The sequence below is a fragment of the Peromyscus maniculatus genome, chromosome 7 (assembly GCF_049852395.1).
Source record: "Peromyscus maniculatus bairdii isolate BWxNUB_F1_BW_parent chromosome 7, HU_Pman_BW_mat_3.1, whole genome shotgun sequence".
Taxonomy (NCBI): domain Eukaryota; kingdom Metazoa; phylum Chordata; class Mammalia; order Rodentia; family Cricetidae; genus Peromyscus; species Peromyscus maniculatus.
In genome coordinates, this window is record NC_134858.1 from 20,506,722 (window position 1) to 20,524,333 (window position 17,612).

General features: G+C 41.4%; 1 protein-coding gene across 3 annotated transcripts in view; it reads left to right on the forward strand.

Moving 5' to 3' along the window:
* Positions 1-17,612, forward strand: part of Bbs9 (Bardet-Biedl syndrome 9) — a 425,345-nt gene that overhangs the window by 106,662 nt on the left and 301,071 nt on the right. For all 3 annotated transcript variants that reach the window (XM_006991684.4, XM_016009926.3, XM_016009929.3), the window contains one exon: positions 8,644-8,818. In XM_006991684.4, coding sequence (XP_006991746.1) covers positions 8,644-8,818 — 175 coding nt within the window. The remainder of the gene's footprint in view (positions 1-8,643; positions 8,819-17,612) is intronic.

The window sequence follows — 17,612 nt, forward strand, 5'->3', positions numbered from 1 at the left end:
AATGCTTATGATTTTTTAAAATCATGTGTTATTTCATTTACAATTAAGGGGAAAAGATTGTGTTAAATAAGTTGGTGAAACACAGTAATAGTCTTTTTTGAAACTATTAGAGTTTTCATTTAAGATGAGACACATTAAAATGTCAAAAGTCATATTCATAGGAAGAGTTGGTATGTAGACTTAGTGTTTTTTCTTGAATTTGAGATTAATCTCACAAAGTTATTTTTGAGGCAACACTTGAATAATCATTGAGAACTGTGTTATTTTCCATGGTACTTAATTAAAAGTAAGTACTTTTTTTAGTTAAGCCTGTTTTCTATTTGTGTATTCTTCTCTTTTCTTAGGATTTGAAAACTTATTTATTCCTTTATTTATAACCAAGGTTTTAAACGTAGAATCTAAGTATATAATGGACTATGGTTAATTACAAATTACTTTTAGAATGTTCAAACCAAAATATGAAAGAATGATATCTCAGTTCTTTTTCAATGACTGTGATAAAATGTCATGACTAAAGCAACTTATAAAAGAAAGTGTTAATTTGGGGCTTACTGTTGCAGAGGGTGAAAATCAAAGATGTTGGAGCAAAGGCATGGTGACAAGAGCAGCTGAGGCCTTACACCTTGATCACAAGTGGAAGTGTGTGTGTGTGTGTGTGTGTGTGCGCATGCGTGCGTGTGTGTGTGTGTGTGTGTGTGTGTGTGTGTGTGTGTGTGTGTGTGTATGGGGTGGCAGGGGAGGAATGAATGGACTTGAAATGGCCAGAGTCTTTTGAAACCTCAAACCCACCTCCACTGACACACCTCCACCCACGAGGACACACTTCCTAATCCTTCCAGAAATGCTCACCAACTGGGGATGGAGTGTTCAAACATGTGAGTCTATGGGGCCATTCTCATTCAAACTGCCACAGTAATGATAGCGTTTAGCTCTGTTAGTCTTCAAGCAGTTACCAATTGTTTGTAGTTCAGTAAAGTCCAAGAGCTGTGCACATCTCCAAGAGATGGAGGTCATTTTATTTGCACGATAGTAGGAGTGAAAAGCATTAAAGAATGTTTAATGGAAAATCTACAAGCCAGAGAATATTTGAAATCCATGTACTAGCTGTTTTTAAGCAGTGTGTTTTGGAATCCCACTCTGAACATTTTTTCTTTTCTCTCAGCAGACACATTTCATCATTTTTGACTTAGGCTTGCTTAAAGATTAATGAGTTAGTATTTCAGATTTTTTTTTTTTTTTTGTAACAACAACACAACCTTTTTCCTGTGTAAAAAGAGCGGAAGTCCCACAGACTTCTGGACTCTTCTGTTCCTCTGTATCAGTCTCTTGATGTGTCCTGTCTGTGCTTTTGACTACCTATGCATATGTTTCTCATGTGTTTTTCCGACTTGGAGAAAGACCAAATGCTCTTGACAGTTGCATGCTGGAGAGCGATATATGCTTGGCTGCAGGTCACGTTTGCATTTCTTCACTGGTATTTTCACTCAGTGTGCACAAGAAATACGAGCACAGACAGATTCAGAGAACTTGCAGCTCACTGAGTAATGGAGGTCGTCTTTCATGTATGTCCCTCCACTTACTAGAGAGATGCAGGATATGGCATCCTGGAGTGCCTTCTTCAGGGCCCTTGTTGCCATGGTAGTGAGTGATGGAAAATTCTCTAGGCCATGCATGGTAGAAAGAATTTCTGGGAATGACCATACGAACACACTCCTACACACCATTTTAGTGACTAGGCTATAATTTATTAAACTGTTCATCTAGTGGTCAGTTCAACATGTAATTGACTACTATTTTATGTATCACATTAGCACTTTGACTATATATTCTATCATCAGGAAGCAAGATACACTATTTAATTAGTATTCAGTTCATGAAGCCTCCACAGTGGAACAGTTTCCATTCTTCCTCCCTACAGGCACATTTTTTTTTCTTTGCTTTTAAAAATTAGAAAAAAAAATTAATTTGAAAATCCTTTCAAAATGGGCTTATTAGACCTTTTCTCAATTTCTTCTCAGCTCTTACAAATATTTAAAACTATATGATTGCTCTGTTCTATTTGAGATTAATGGGATAATTGTCCAAAGTATGATGAAAACTTCAACTTTCTTAATAATTGCTAGTTAAAGGTTCTAATTTTTGAGGAACTTCATTAGAATGTTATGTTGTATTTCAGTCTGTGGCCCTCATTTTTCTGCTGCCTTGGCTGAATCTCGACCCACTGCTCTGTTCATCAGGTCTCACCGCCTCTGCTGCTGCTTCTGAGACACTCACTTTTCTCCCAGACACTCGCTCTTCTTTTACCTTGACCCTTTGTTTCTGCTCATCCTTTCAGGTGCTGCTGCATCCCACCTTTATCAGGAGGCCCTTCTGGGAGAGCTCCTGAGATGATGCTCAGTCCTTTGCACATTACTTACATGCTGGGTGCTCATTTTCGTGATGTGACTCTCTCTCCACAGAAGTCAGTGTACTTCAGTAGAGACAGGCACTTCTGTTGCTTCCTAATTCTATGACATTAAGTGAATTAATTAAGCTCTGTGAGTTTTAGATTTTAATGTAAAAAGTGGGAGCATTGCCTAAGTTTTAGAGTTGTTGACAATTGCAGCTAACATGCTGCTTAATTCTTTAGCACAAGTCTGGGATTCTAATAGATATGTAATAAATGGCAGTATTATTTAATATTGTTATTATTCTGTTAGTTTTATTTCAAGCCTTATAAACAAGCACATTAGAGCTTTTATTATAATGCTAGTCATGTGTCAGGACCCTTCAGCAGGGCCCATCACTGTGTTTTTTGAAATTGCCCTGGAACCCCATCACTTTCTGTTGGCTCTGCTCTCTAAGACCTAGAATACTCTTGGAGCTTTCATGGACCATTCTTTCTGTTCTCATAATCTGTAAGAAGAGCCTTTGGTATGTGTTCTCAAGTGGTTTCCAAAGCAGTGATTCGAAAGATTTATTTTTTTATTTTCGAGTTATGTTTTGGGTTGATCTCTACATTTTACTAAATATTAGTAGCCAAGATTGTAATAAATAAAGCATTTTTTACATACTTCAGATGATGTGTGTGAGATATGTAGAATAAAATCCTAGCTAATCTGAAGTGCAGATGAGTAAATTATTTTGCTTAGCTTACTCCACCTCAAAAGACGTTTCTTAGTGGATCTCTGCAGTGCCAGGCATTTTATAGTTCACACAGCTGGGTCACAGGGTTTCTGCTTTTGAGTTTAGAGTTAAAGAGAGATACAAAACAAGATCATTTTAATAGGTAATTTGTTTAAGATGAGGGTATGGATGGGCTTCTGAGAGACCATTGACAAAGGGTGGTTGAAGAGAAAAGGGAGACTTATGGGAAGACCTGACTTGGTCCAGAGTCAGAGACTCAACTCCATGTTCCCCCATCGTTTATGCAGATTTCTTGCCTGCAGAATCCAGAGGCTAAGCTCCAGATGAGACTGAGACAGTGCCTTCCGTCTTAACTTTGCCCTTTGAAAAGCCAAATGGCCTCTGATTTGATGGTCTCCCATGTGTCTTTACTTGCAGCTCGTTTTAGGGATTTCAGTTTCTCTCCTCTACTGTAAACTCTACCTGTCCCTGAACTGTGACTAGGCATTGCTAAGTAATTTATGTAAGTCAGCAACTATTTTAAAATTCAGAATGAGGTCATTCCCTCCAAACCTTAAAATTAAGCATGGTGTGGCAGGGGGGTGAGGGTGGGGCATGGATGACCAAGAAGAAGCTAGCAAATGTTTGCTAAAGCAAAAGAAAGCAAAAGGATTTCACTAGACTAGGCAGGAAAAGTGCAAGGATGAGGAGCTACCATAAGCAAAAGTGGAGTCCCGGGCGTCATCGTGAGGCGTGCAGGAAGTTGCAGGCTGTGCAGCATTAGACGCTTTGTATGTGACTTCAAGAGGCTATAAATAAGGTGAAGGGGTTGGGGAGTTTCCACCTCTGGGTCTAATTTTCCTACGAAGTTAGTTGTCATAGAAGGTACTGAGGTAGGTGTGCTAACTGACGGACTGGGAGACTGCAATCCAACCACAGAGTAGTGATTGGTGTGCTGGACCTGGACCTAGATTGTGTGCCTTGGACTCAACAGTTTAAGTATTTTCGTCTTTGCTGCTGAAGCTTCAGGAAATGAAACCTTTCTGCTGTGTTCAGGGGAGCCAAAGGCGCTAGCTTTCTCCAGGGCTCAGGTTTTCTTCCTGTTTCCTATCCTGTCACATTAGGGCAGTGGTTCTGAGGACTTTACATCACACCTGTAGCCAGCAGTTACAATGGCTGATTTTCAGTGTTTAAAGTGGAATGCCTTGCATCCTGTCATCTGCAGATACTTCAGCACCATCTCTCAGTAAGGTCGTCCGACATCAATCATGTGCTGTGTCTCTAACAGAGGACTAGAAGTATGCTTTACTTGGGAGTGTGTGTGTCTGCTGATAACCCATGATTGACATGCTATAGAAAGAATGATTATAGCATTCTGTCACAAGATCTAGTCTACACTAAATTGTATGAAATTCATGCAGTAGCTCTTAATTTATTATTATATGGAATTCCCTCATTTTGAAATATGGAAGCTGAATCACTCTTATCCTAAGCTTACATTTTTTTGAAAAATTATTTTTATTTACTTAATTATTATTTTTTTAAAAGATGGGACCTTGTTATATCGTCTTGGCTGACCTGGAACTCACTATGTAGCCTGAGCTGGCCTTGAACACGTGGCAAGGCTTCTGCTTCAGCTGCCTAAGCACTGAGATTACATGAGCCCCCGTGCCTGGCTTTCATGTGTCTTCTGGTGTCTTCCTTTTTGTTAGCTTTAGACACTGTTCACTGCTGATTGTATCTTCGCTTCCTTTCTACATTGCTTCTTTTTTCCTCCTGGGCCAGGCAAACAGGCAGTAAAAGCCCTCATAATGATGCCATATAATTTATTGTGTAGTTTGTATATGTGACATATATTAGCATCCTTGATATCTTATTTCTGATGTTGGAACTCTGTTTACAGCTCCATTGAGGTATAATTGACAAACAAGCTTTGTGTATTCAAGGCACACAGTATGACCTTTGATATATATCAAACATATGTATGCATGTACATACTGTGAAATAATTACCATAACCAAGCTATCTAATGTATTTATTACCCCACAGTTACCTTTTTGTGTCAATTTTTTTTGAGGTGAGAACACATAAGGTCGATTCTAAGCAGATTTCACATATATAAGGTGTGACCATTCTTTCTTCAGTCCTAGAACTTACTAGAACGTACCAGTTTACAACTACAAGTTTCTCCCTTTGACTAACTCTCCCAGTCTCTGCCCCTTCCTGGACTCCTGGTAACTGCTTCTACTCTGTGTTTCTACTAATTTGACTTGTAAAATTTAACATGGAGATGAGATCATGCAGTATTTGTCCTCTGAGCTGGGCTTACCTAGCATAGTGTGCTAGGCTATCCATGTTGCTTCTGATGGCAGGATTTCCTTTCTCCCCAGATGTGTGTGGGTGATGTTCTGAGTTGTACTTCCTGATGATTATGATGTATCTTTTCATATGTGTGTTGGCTTCTTGTATCTACCTTGAGGAAAAGTACCTTTTCAGGTCCTTTGTCTATTTTTTTTTAAACTAAACTTTCATTTTTCTTACTGAGTGGTATTTTTCTCGTGTGGTTTGGAGATTTAGCCCTTGTCACATATGGTTTGCAAACACCTTTCCTTGCTCTGCCCCTTACCTTCCTGTTCTCTCTACCCCCTTACCTCCCCATTCTCTACCCCCTTACCTCCCCATTCTCTACCCCCTTACCTTCCCGTTCTCTACCCCCTCCCTTACCTTCCTGTTCTCTGCCCCCTTACTTTCCCGTTCTCTACCCCCCTTACCTTCCCGTTCTCTGCCCCCCTTACTTTCCTGTTCTCTACCCCCTTACTTCCCATTCTCCACCCCCCTTACCTTCCTGTTTTCTACCCCCCTTACCTTCCTGTTTTCTACCCCCCTTACTTCCGTTCTCTATCCCTTACTTCCCGTTCTCTGCCCCCCTTCCTACATAGTTTTCTTTTACTGGTCAGCACTCTTCAGTTTGACATGTCCACTTGTCTATTTTTGTTGCTTATGTTTTTGACATTGTTTTAAAAGTCATTGCCAAGGCCAGTGTCCTGGCCTCTCCCCTGCATTCTAGGACTCTTGTAGGCTTATGTTTGAAGCCATGCTGAGGAGGTTTGGTATACGATAAGGACTCAATTCCTTCTTCCCTTCCATTTTTCTCTTTCCCAGATTGTATGTGGATATCCAGAGTCCCCAACTCTGTTTATTGAGGACCCTCTTTCCCATTATGCATTCTGTTTCTTGAAGACCCATAGCAGTACTTTCTCATCAGACTGTCTTCGGGTTGCCAGCCCCAAATGACAACATGGAAACTTATTATTAATTATGAAATCTTGGCCTTTAGCTTAGGCTTGTCTCAACTAGCTCTTATAACTTAAAATAAACCATTTATATTAATCTGTGTTCTGCCATGTGGTGTCACCTCTCGTCTATCTTGCACCTCCTGTTTCCTGTTTGTCGGGCTGGCTACTCCGCCTTTCTTCTTCCCTGAGTTCTCTCTGCCTGGAAATCCCGCCTATACCTCCTGGCTAGCTATTGGCTCTTCATCTTTGTATTGTACCAATCACAGTAATACATCTTCATACAGTGTACAAATACCCCACAACAGGGACCATCCTTTCCCATTATGCATTCTTGGTGCCTTTGCTGAAGATAAGTTGGTAGTCTTTTTTACACTTACACTTTACAAATTAACTGATGCTCCTGGGTTATCATTAACTTTTTATAGTCACCGAAATCATCAGGACCATAGTAAAAATAGAATTAAAACCTTGGCTGAAAATCTGAGAATGCTCCTTGTAAAAAGTTTGCATGCTTTGCATACAGAGACAGAGCATGTGTCAGCCTCTTGCCTCATCTTTGTTGGTAACGGATGGGTGGGGCTGCCGGGGTAGGTAGCTAACAGATTGACTGTGTCTCTGAATGCATGCTCATAGCAGGGACACATTTATAACCACATGCAAAGAATTTAATGAAAAAAGATTAAATAAAAATAAAATACAGAACAGAGACAATAAACCAAATAACGGCTGCAAAGGACGTGGAGCATCGAGAGAACACTTTGAAGCAGCAGTCACACTTTTGAAGACGGCCAGTCACGACGGGCTGCAGTGTTTTGTAGTAGTAAACACCAACGGTCAGCTTGCTGCCTCTGCTGAATCTCCTTGGGCAGCATGTGAGCCTCATGGAAACTGTCCAGCTATATGATTGTTCCTATTCAGGTAGGGTGAGAATATCACTTGTTTCTGTACAATTTAATTTTCCCTAGCAAAGTCCCTGTGAAATTCAGATTTATTACATGTGAAAATATCACTGATATCCAAGGTAATATGGACTAGTCCCCATAGGACTTAACTGTTTATAGTAAGTTTGGGCTGGAACTGATAAACTAGGGGATAACCTTTTATTTATTCTTTAATAAGAGACTTTTATCTGGACTTGTTATTCCCTGTATAATAGGTTATAAGGTACACTAATCACATAAACAGAACATGCAGAGTTATACTATTCAGTCTCAGATTAGGGGCTGTGTACTATATCATGGAAATTGTCATCTTCATCTCAGTGTATTTTAAGAAGTATTAAAACCAAAACTGATATATTAACAGTGGAAGGCATCTCCAAAGCCAATTTGTAGGGTAACCAGGAATAAATCTTTCAGCATTAATGCTTTCACTCTCAATACTGTCTATTACTGTGGTTTATACAAAACTAGTACCTAAAACCAGTCTGTAGATGTGATCTGGTGTATGAGTGTGTGTGTGTGTGTGTGTGTGTGTGTGTGTGTGTGTGTGTGTGTGCGCGCGTGCATGCACAAGTGCATATGCATTTGGTGTGTGTGTTTGTGTTCTAGTGTGTTGTGTGTTGGGGTTTGAATTCAGAGCTTGCTGCATGCTCTGTATGCACTCTACTCCTGATTGGTACCCCTGGCTCCCTGTGTGCTGTTTGATGTCTAAGTCACAGCAAAGCATGAGACAGACGTATGACAGTGAGAATTAGTGAATTAGTTCCCTGGAGAACTATTTTTTTTTTTTTTTTTTTTTGCGATACGGTTTCTCTGTGTAGTTTTGGTGCCTGTAGACCAAGCTGGCCTCAAACTCACAGAGATCTGCCTGGCTCTACCTCCCGAGTGCTGGGATTAAAGGCGTGTGCCACCACTACCTGGCAAGAACTGTTTTTGTTGTATGTCAGATTTTGGGAAAAACACTATCTTTGAAACATGATGGCTCTTAGGGATTATTTTGAAATTGGGGATTTGGGCTTATAATATATAAAAAGTGTTATTAAAAGTATGAACACCTGATGACTATAAAATAAATATACAGTTAAAGTTTAAACATCTTATGAATATAAAAACTGGGGCATGCGCATATGTTTTGATATTATTAACCTGATATTTTCACTGGGTTGTAATTTAAAATTGAAACTATCTTGAGGTTGTCTTGGTGGGTAAAAGTTAACTGTGATATATTTGAGCAGGATAATGATTTTTAAACATTAAATTTATCAAAATAAGGTATCTAATTTCTTCTAATTCTTCCTTAGGTCGAGATTTAATTTGTATCCAGTCTATGGATGGGATGCTGATGGTGTTCGAGCAGGAAAGCTATGCTTTCGGCAGGTTTCTCCCGGGTTCTCTTCTTCCTGGCCCTCTTGCTTACAGTCCCCGCACTGACTCCTTCATCACGGTCTCCTCTTGCAGACAAGTGGAAAGTTACAAGTGAGTCTGCGCGTTATCTTTGGAATCGTGATTATTGTGGTTGGTTGTTACTCTTTTATCATTTTCTGGGAAGACCTTGAATATTGCAAATGAAGGAGAGACTGTCATCTTTGGTAAAATTTCACTGGGCTGGCTCAGAGTGCATCACCCATGTAAGCATAGAATTCAGAAGGCTGTGTAGCATGCAGATTCCAGGAGTCCAGTGGAGGCAGCTCTTAGTCTGAATCCTGAGTTTGCTGCTCACTCCTTCTGGATAGTCAGCGTCCCTGTGTACACAACACTGGAGTGAAGTCAAAATCCCTCTGGCTGCTCGCTGCCCAAGAGATTTACATTTTCTTCCCACCTTGGGAAACATCATGTGGCCAAAAAAATAATACGAGCAAGATATGATGTGTAAAGGCGTCTCCCCCTTCACATGCGGAAGGCCTTTGTTTTTGAGTGGTCAGTGCTGTAAACACGCAAATGTTTGCGACTGAACAGAGGCCGACGGAAGTGGCAGATCTCCATGACGCCTTCCTTCTGTAGCTCCTTTGGCTCTTGCCTGGGGGCAATGAATTGTGGTGTTGCCTCTGGAAATAAATACCTTTTGTCTGAGGAATTAAGAAAGCCATCTGCTTTCAGCTTCCCACCCAGGCTAGTGTCTTATCTCCTGCCAGGCAGGGCTACAGGAGGGGTACAGTGCACGGATCTGAACTCGTCATTGCTTACTCGTGTGTGTGTGTGTGTGTGTGTGTGTGTGTGTGTGTGTGTGTGTGTGTGTGTGTCTTAGTGTTCATTGCTCCATGAAACACCATTACCCCAAAAAGCAAGTTGGAGAGGAAAGGGCTTATTTGGTTTACACATCTGTATCACTGTTCATCATCAAAGGAAGTCAGGACAGGAACTGAAACAGCAGGAACCTGGAAGCAGGAGCTGATGTACAGGCCATGGAGGGGCGTTGCTCTTTGCCTTCCTCCCCATGGCTTGCTCAGTCTGTTTTCTTATAGAACCCAAGACCACCAGCCCAGGGACGGCCCTACCCACAATGGTGCCATCAATAAGTAATTAAGAAAATGCTTTTTATAGCCGGATCTTATAGAATCAATCTCTCTCTCTCTCTCTCTCTCTCTCTCTCTCTCTCTCTCTCTCTCTCTCTCTCTCTCTCTCTCTCGGGAATTTATTGAAATGACTTACAGGCTTCAGTCCAAATAATCCAACAATGGCTAGCTGTGAACAGAAAGTTCAAGAATGTGGTAATTGCTCAGCCCCACAAAGCTAGGTGTCTCAGCTTGTCTTCTGCATGTGCTGGAATCCCAAAGAATCAGGCTCCCATGCCAGTGAAGGGCGGATGTATTAGCAGGTGAAGCGAGGCAGGCAAAGGTCAAAAGCTTCCTTCTTCGATGTCCTTATTAGGCTTCCAGTAGCAGGTATGGCCCAGATTAAAGTATGTCTTCCTACCTCAAGATCTAGATGAAAGGAGTGTGTCTTTTCTTCTCAAAGGTCCAGACTAGAAGTGGATTCACCCACTTCAAACCAAGCAGAAAACCTCTCACAGGTGTGCCCTCTACATCTGGATTAAAGTTCCTTCCAGATATAGTCAAGCTGACAAGCAAGCATAGCCATCATAAGGCATTTTCTCTACTGAAGTTCCCTCCTTTCAGATTACTCTAGTTTGTGTGTCAGGTTGATATGAGACCAGCCAGCAGTGTGTGTGTGTGTTGCAGAGTTAATTTGTAGTAACTCCAGGAGAGATCCTATGAGGAGGCGATGGGTATGTTTCTTTAATGTGTAAGGTTAATATCATCAAAGTCTTGCTTCAGCTCTGATAGTTCTCCAACATACTGATCTATTGAACTCATTTCCATTTAGGACTAAAAAACCACATACTTTATCCATTATGAGGTTCATTTATAATGGTAAAAATGCATGAGACATAGGACAATTGGGAAGACTTATAACATTAAGTTCTGTGATGTATGTATGCATGCTTTCTAGTTTAATAGATTGAATTAAATGATACTCACCAGGGAAATTTAGGAAGGAGAAAAGCATGAAAACTCCTGGTTCCTCTTTCTTGAGGCCTCATTAAGTCTATCTGTAGTCAGTTAATAGAATGTAATTGGCTAATAAAATAGGCTTTTAAGACATAATTCACCTTCATCTTGATATTGATATTTAACTACTTTAAAGTTAATTATATTCAGATAGGAGCATGTATGGGCTTTGGCCTCAAGCTTTAGTGTGTGTGTGACTCTTCTGCCCAGGCTGTTGTTAATGCACATTTACACATCCCCAGGCTCTATGCTTTAATATAATAGGCTTGTGGATAAGACACAGAACTTATTGTTGTCAATATAAACTGCAAGTGATTTAAATTTAGAATTGGGTGTTCTTTTCTCCTTCCTTCCTTCCTTCCTTCCTTCCTTCCTTCCTTCCTTCCTTCCTTCCTTCCTTCCTTCCTTCCTTTCTTCCTTCTTTCCTTCCTTCTTTTCTTTTCTCTCTCTCTCTCTCTCTCTCTCTCTCTCTCTCTCTCTCTCTCTCTCTCTCTCTTTCTCCCTCCCTCCCTCCCTCCCTCCCTCCCTTCTCTCTCTCTCTCTCTCTCCTCTCTCTCTCTCTCTCTCTCTCTCTCTCTCTCTCTCTCTCTCTCTCTGTTTGAGACAGGATCTGGCTTTCTATCTTAGGCTGGATAAAGCTGTAATCCTCCTGCCTCAGCTCCAGTTTAGGATTGCAGACATGTACTATCAAGCCAGGTTTGTTTTCTTACATTTATGTTTTTTTTTTTTTTTTTTGGTTTTTTCGAGACAGGGTTTCTCTGTGTAGCTTTGACCTTTCCTAGAACTCGCTTTGTAGACCAGGCTGGTCTTGAACTCACAGATTTATGTATGTATGTATTTTTGTCAGTATGTGGACACATGTTTGGAGCAGGGCATGTGTGGCATGGTACATGCCTGGATATGAGAGACAACTTTGAGGGAGTTGCTTCCATCCAGATCAAACTCAGGTCATTAGGCCTAGCAACAAGTACTAGCCTGTTGTACTTTTTTAAAATTCCATTTCTTTATTTTTAGTGTATAGGGATTGTGTGTGTGTGTGTGTGTGTGTGTGTGTGTGTGTGTGTGTGTAGGTCAGAGGACAGCCTGCAGAATTTGGTCCTGCTTTCCCAGCATGTGGGACCCGGGGATTGAATCAGGCTGGCGGCAAGTGCCTTTCCCAGCCACCCTGCCAGCTCCTGTGTTACTGTTGTGAGAGCTCCGTTTGTCCTGCATCGGGGCTAAGGGTGTTGGTGTTTCACTCCTCTTGGCCACGTGGCCAGACTTTGCAATGTCTTTCCGTCTCTTTTCCTGACAGAACTGCTTCCTTAGCTACAAAGTGGCCCATGAGACGGGGTGGGTGGGCTTGGGGGGTGGAAGGGTGCTGGGGAAGAAGAGCAACCAAAGCGAAGCAGGCATGAAAATGCAATGATGGAAGATATTACTTCATGTGCTAACGAAAAAGCAAACAAACACAAATCTCAGCCTCCAAAACAAAACAACTGAAAGAACTCGTGCCATTCACTGTCTTGCTTAGCCCTTCCCATCGAAAGGCCTTCAGTTTTCACTTAGGCTTAGGTTCTTATTCCCCAGTTCTAACCAAGGGTTCGGAAGACATCAAATAGATCTGTATGTTTATAGCTTTCCTTTTTATTAAACGCTTTTTTGGCTGTCATTGTTGCCCAGGCAAATCCCTTATTCCCAAGCTCCAGTGGCTTTCTTGCCTCTGCCCTTTGAGTGCCATGATTACCAATGTGGGCCTCTCTGCCTGGCTTAGCTGTCCTCCTAAATTACCCCTTGAAGCCCATTTTCTGTTAAAAAAGAATCTGGATTTTTCTTACACAGTTAATGCTCTGCATGCGCAGGTTCCACATTTACAGATTCAACCAATCTCATACTGAAGATCTTTAAAAAATAGATCTCTTATGTAAAATAAAATGGAGCTTTCCCTCTTGCCGTTATCTCCTACACACCCCAGCCCACACTCTCTCCGTTTCCATAGCATTTACGTTGCATTCGGTATCATAAGGAATCTGGGGTGATTTAAGGACCACGTGAAGCAGGGCTGAGACAGCTCAGTGGTGGAGTGCTTGCCGCCGAGCACGAGGACTTGTGGGAAGCAGATTGTCATGGCGTGTGTGGCTTTGGCGTGTGTGGCTCTAGAGTTCTAGTGGTGGGAAGGCACAGGCAGGAGGATCCTGGTGTTTTGTTGGCCAGAGAGAGTGGCTGAATTGGGGAGCTCCAAGTTCAGTGAGAAACCCTGTGCAAAAAAATAAGGTAGACAGTGATAGAAGAAGGTACCTGATTTGAATCCCTGCTTCTACATGTATGTGCACACAAGTATGTGTGCATGTGCTCACTCCCCCCACATAGTGTTTTATTTTGTTTACAGCAAGGGTTGTCATTGTAGCTCAGTGATAGAATACCTGTACTCTATCCTCAGCATTGAAAAAGAGTAAGGGAATACCCACAGTCTGTGTTGCAAATACTATGCCACTTTTTATAACAGACTTGAGCATTGGCAGGGGTTGGCAACTGTGGGAGTGCCAATGTCCTGGAACTAATTCTTTATGAATTCCCCAGGGCGGTTCTATTGAACCACGTGCTCTTTATAATCTAGCCTCATTTACCTCTGTGATTGTGGACCTTCAGATCTGGAAAGGAGTTTTAAAGTACCCCTTTTATCGTTTCTAGAGAAACTGTGCTGTGATACAGACCCCTGCACAGCTTGGCAGGGGAAGCTGACAAGGCTGTATGACAGGGGAGCCTCCTAGAGGAAGTGTATCAGCCACTTGTTTAAGTTTACTTCCCTAGTGACTCATGCAGTCACTCCTAAATAAATAGAAGACTGAGCATTTAAAGGCTCACCAGTCAATGGCTGCAGAGTCTGCCTAGCCCTAGCCAGAGTGGTGATCATCAAGAAAGAAAATGATGACAGGTGCTGGCGAAGAAAGAGGAAAGAGGGACTAATATTCTTGCCGGTGAGAGTTTATAAACTTGTGCAGCCACTATGGAAAGTATTATGGGAATTCCTTAGAAAATTAAAGTAATACAACTCTGCATATATGTCTGAAGGACTCCTGAGTCAACACCCGTGTTGATAGCTGCCTTATTCCTAACAGTCAAGAACCAGAACCAGACTGGATGTCCATTGACAAGGAACACATAAAGATGTGCTACATACACAATGGCATTTTATACAGCCATCAAAAAGGAAATCATGAAATTTGCAAGAAAACTGGTGCAACTGGAAATCATTGTGTTAAGCAAAATAAACCAAATTGCCTGGCACCCCTTGATGTGACAACTGTGTTTCATTTGAAAGTAAATGACTTGGGGAGCTGACTTTTGTAGTATGTTTGACAACAATTCATATTTCAGCAACCTGTTGCTGTTTCTGTGATGTGATATGGCAAGTCACTAAATCATGTGGTTGCATTTGCAGTTGGTGTTCCATGGGTTAGTTAAGCATTTGTGGCTACGGGGTCAAAAATGCCACCACTGCACCCAGATTTGCTGTGTCTGTGATCGGCACCGTTCAGTTCTGAGCATACTTCTGACACTTTCCCAACATCTCCTGCCCGGGGCCTGCCTTTTCCTTCAGCGGTCTCAAAGGAGATTTTGTTCTTTAGCTTACCACCAAGTACTTGAATGGTAGGAAAAAGCTCAAGTACTTTCTTTGTTTTAGATTTTCCAAGTCTACTTGGAATTGTTAGGCATCGTGTACATTCTTAGTCACAGTTAAGAGGAGTTAAGGAAGAACCATAAGAGAGATGCTGTTATGGGTTGGTCATCATCTAAGTAACTGCCCGCTATGTTTAAGAAACACAGTGCTCTTCCTAGCTGTCTTCCAGGAAGAGAACAGGTCTGATTTGGAAATCAGGAACCAGTGTTGGTTGTGTTCTTGCTTGCTGTCTAGATGCTAATGAGGCTACTTTAGGGGCTCATGTAGTCCTCAGATGGAATAATAACTCTTTGTAGCTATATAAAATCTTCAAAGGGCTCAAGGAGCTTTGGATTTTTGCAACAATCCCATTAATATCTATGTCATCGTCTGGTAGATTGGAGTCTGCAGGAAGTAAACTGTCTGTGTAATTACTTGCCTGAGGGTTGGTTTATAGTAGGACCAGCTCTGAGATTTCTTGTCATAACTGCATACTACTTTTGCCCCCAACACCTGCAAAAGGAAAATAGCCCCTATTTGGAGCTTGGAATGTGAGATCTGATGTTTTCGTCACTTTTGGGGTTTTGAAGGTCATTTCAAGGTTAAGGTGTAGACATTTGCTGCAGCTGCACACTTTAAAGCTTGGTTTTGTGAAACTCACATCCTCTCCTTGCTACCTTTAAGGCCTTTTATCACATGACTCATTCTGCTCTGCCATGCCTTTCCCCTAGCTGCCATGGCCTTTCATGCCCCTTGCCTTCCCATGTGCTACTTCCTTCTCTGTGATACATTTTCCCTCCTTGCCAATGTGGCAAAGTTTTACTCCATCTTTAATACCAGCTTTCACGCCCCGAACCCCCTGAAACTCAATGACTTGATGTGCCATTGTGTTTCATTGACATTGTGCATCCTGTCTATGAGCCAGGGCATCCTGAGACACTCTTAGTTGTTGGAATATGGCCAGCACAGGAAGTTTGGAAGCTCCTGATGAGTCAGATCTTGTACTAGCTTTTTTTTTTTTTCACTGTCAATTTCTGTTATAGTTCCTTTTTATATATTTACAGAAGAAATGAACTTTACATATGTTTAGCTTCCATAGCATAGAAGCTCATTGTTATTGTAGTTGATTGTAAGTTTGATAGAATAATAATGAAATTATTAAATGAAAAGCTTCAAACAGATTCCCTTTCTGGCTATTAAATCATAGTTCTTTGCATTTTTCCTCCAGAGCTAAGATGAAAACTTAAAGACAGACATATTCAGATAATTCTTACTGCCTAAGACAAAGGTGTCTGAGAATGAAATGCTTCTGTTCCTTGTAATGTTCTACTTAATTTATAGCCATTTTAGTGTCCTGCTGAGACTCAAGGTTAATTTTTGTTGTTTTTAGAAATGAAACATTGCACATCGAGTTAGGACGGTGTAGGTTGGTATATGCCACAGTCTGTTTTGTGTGCTAGACCAGAATATCAAAGACCTGGTGGTTTATAAAGACTAGAGATTTCTCTCTTCGGCTTCTAGTCACAGGCAAGTCAGAGATCATATTCTGGTACCTGGTAAGGGTCTTCTTGTGTCTTGGTGGAAGACACAGGAATATATCCAAGGGAAGACTAGAGATGCACCTTACGGCCTCAAGTGCTTTAGGAGCTGCTAGTTGTCCGTTGCTGTCCTAGGACATCCTGACGAAAGCAGCTGTGAGGAGAAAAGGCTTTTTTCTGATTTACAGTTCCAGAGGAATAGAGTCCATTGACGACAGGCAGGGGAGGCCTGGCAGCAGGAGCGGGAGGCTGGCTGGTCACATTTTCATCCACACAGCGGAAGCAGAGATTGAGAGAACAGGAAGTGGGGCTATGCTATACAACCTCAAGGTCTGCCTCGCTCATCCAGCTAGAGCCCAGCTTGCAAAGGGCTCACAAGCTTCTGAAGGAGTGTCGTCAGCTGAGGACCAGGTATCAGATACTTGGGCCCCTGGGAAAATACTTAGTCAAACCAACACAACTCCCGCTGATCCGCTCTTGAGAATGGAGGAGCATCCGTTTGGCTCCTTTTTCCAAGCATGTAACATTTTGGGATTGAGTTTCTAACATGTAACTTGGGGGACACATTCAAACCATAGCAGTGTATGGTATTTGAGTAGCTGTACGGTTGTGTGCTGGGATTGAGCCCCTGTGCTGTGTAAGCTGGGTAAGTGCTCTGTTGAGCTGCACCCGAGCCCTGGCTTGGCACATCCACATGGGTTTAGATCCTCCACACTGTCTTCGTTCTTAGACACCTTTGTCTTAGTTAACAGGGATTGTCTGAATATATCTGATTTATAGGTTTTGTTTCAGCCCTGGAAGAACATTGCAAATCATTGTGATTTAATAGTAAGGAAAGGAATCAGCTTGAAGTTTTTTTTTATTTAGAGTAGATAATTATTCTAAAAAATTCCTATTAATTAATGGGAAGTAAAGAAACTTAAACTGTATTGAACAACTTTATTTGTATATTGAGTGATGTTATAAATTGTTTTTTGTTTTGTTTTTTTTTGAGACAGGGTTTCTTTGTGTAGCCCTGGCTGTTCTGAAACTAGCTTTGTAGTCCAGTCTGGTCTTGAACTCACAGAGATCCACTTGCCCTTGCCTCCTAAGGGTTAGGATTAAAGCATGTGCCACCACCACCCTGCTTTTTTAAAATTTTATGTGAACTAGTATTTTTCTGCATATATGTCCGTGTGAGGGATCCCCAGGAGCTGGAGTTATAGACAATTGTGAACTGCTGTGTGGGTGCTGGGGATTGAACCCAGTGCTTCTGGAGGAACAGTCAGTGCTCTTAACAACTGAGCCATCTCTCCAGCCCCCTATAAATTATTTTAAAGAATGGCTTGAGATAAATGTTATCATTGAAGTGGAAACTGTAACATATTTGTAGATTGTTCATAATGTCCATTATTGAGAATGTATCAAGTACCCAGTGAGTCACTGATTTCTCTGTCTTGATAAATCTATATCTGTCTCTTTGCCTTTCAACCCTTTTATCAATAATTGGGAATCTAATATAGCTTGAGCATTCTTAATGCGAAACTCTTGGTTATCCAAAACATTTTGAGCACTGACATCATGCTCAAAAGGCTTGGCTTTCA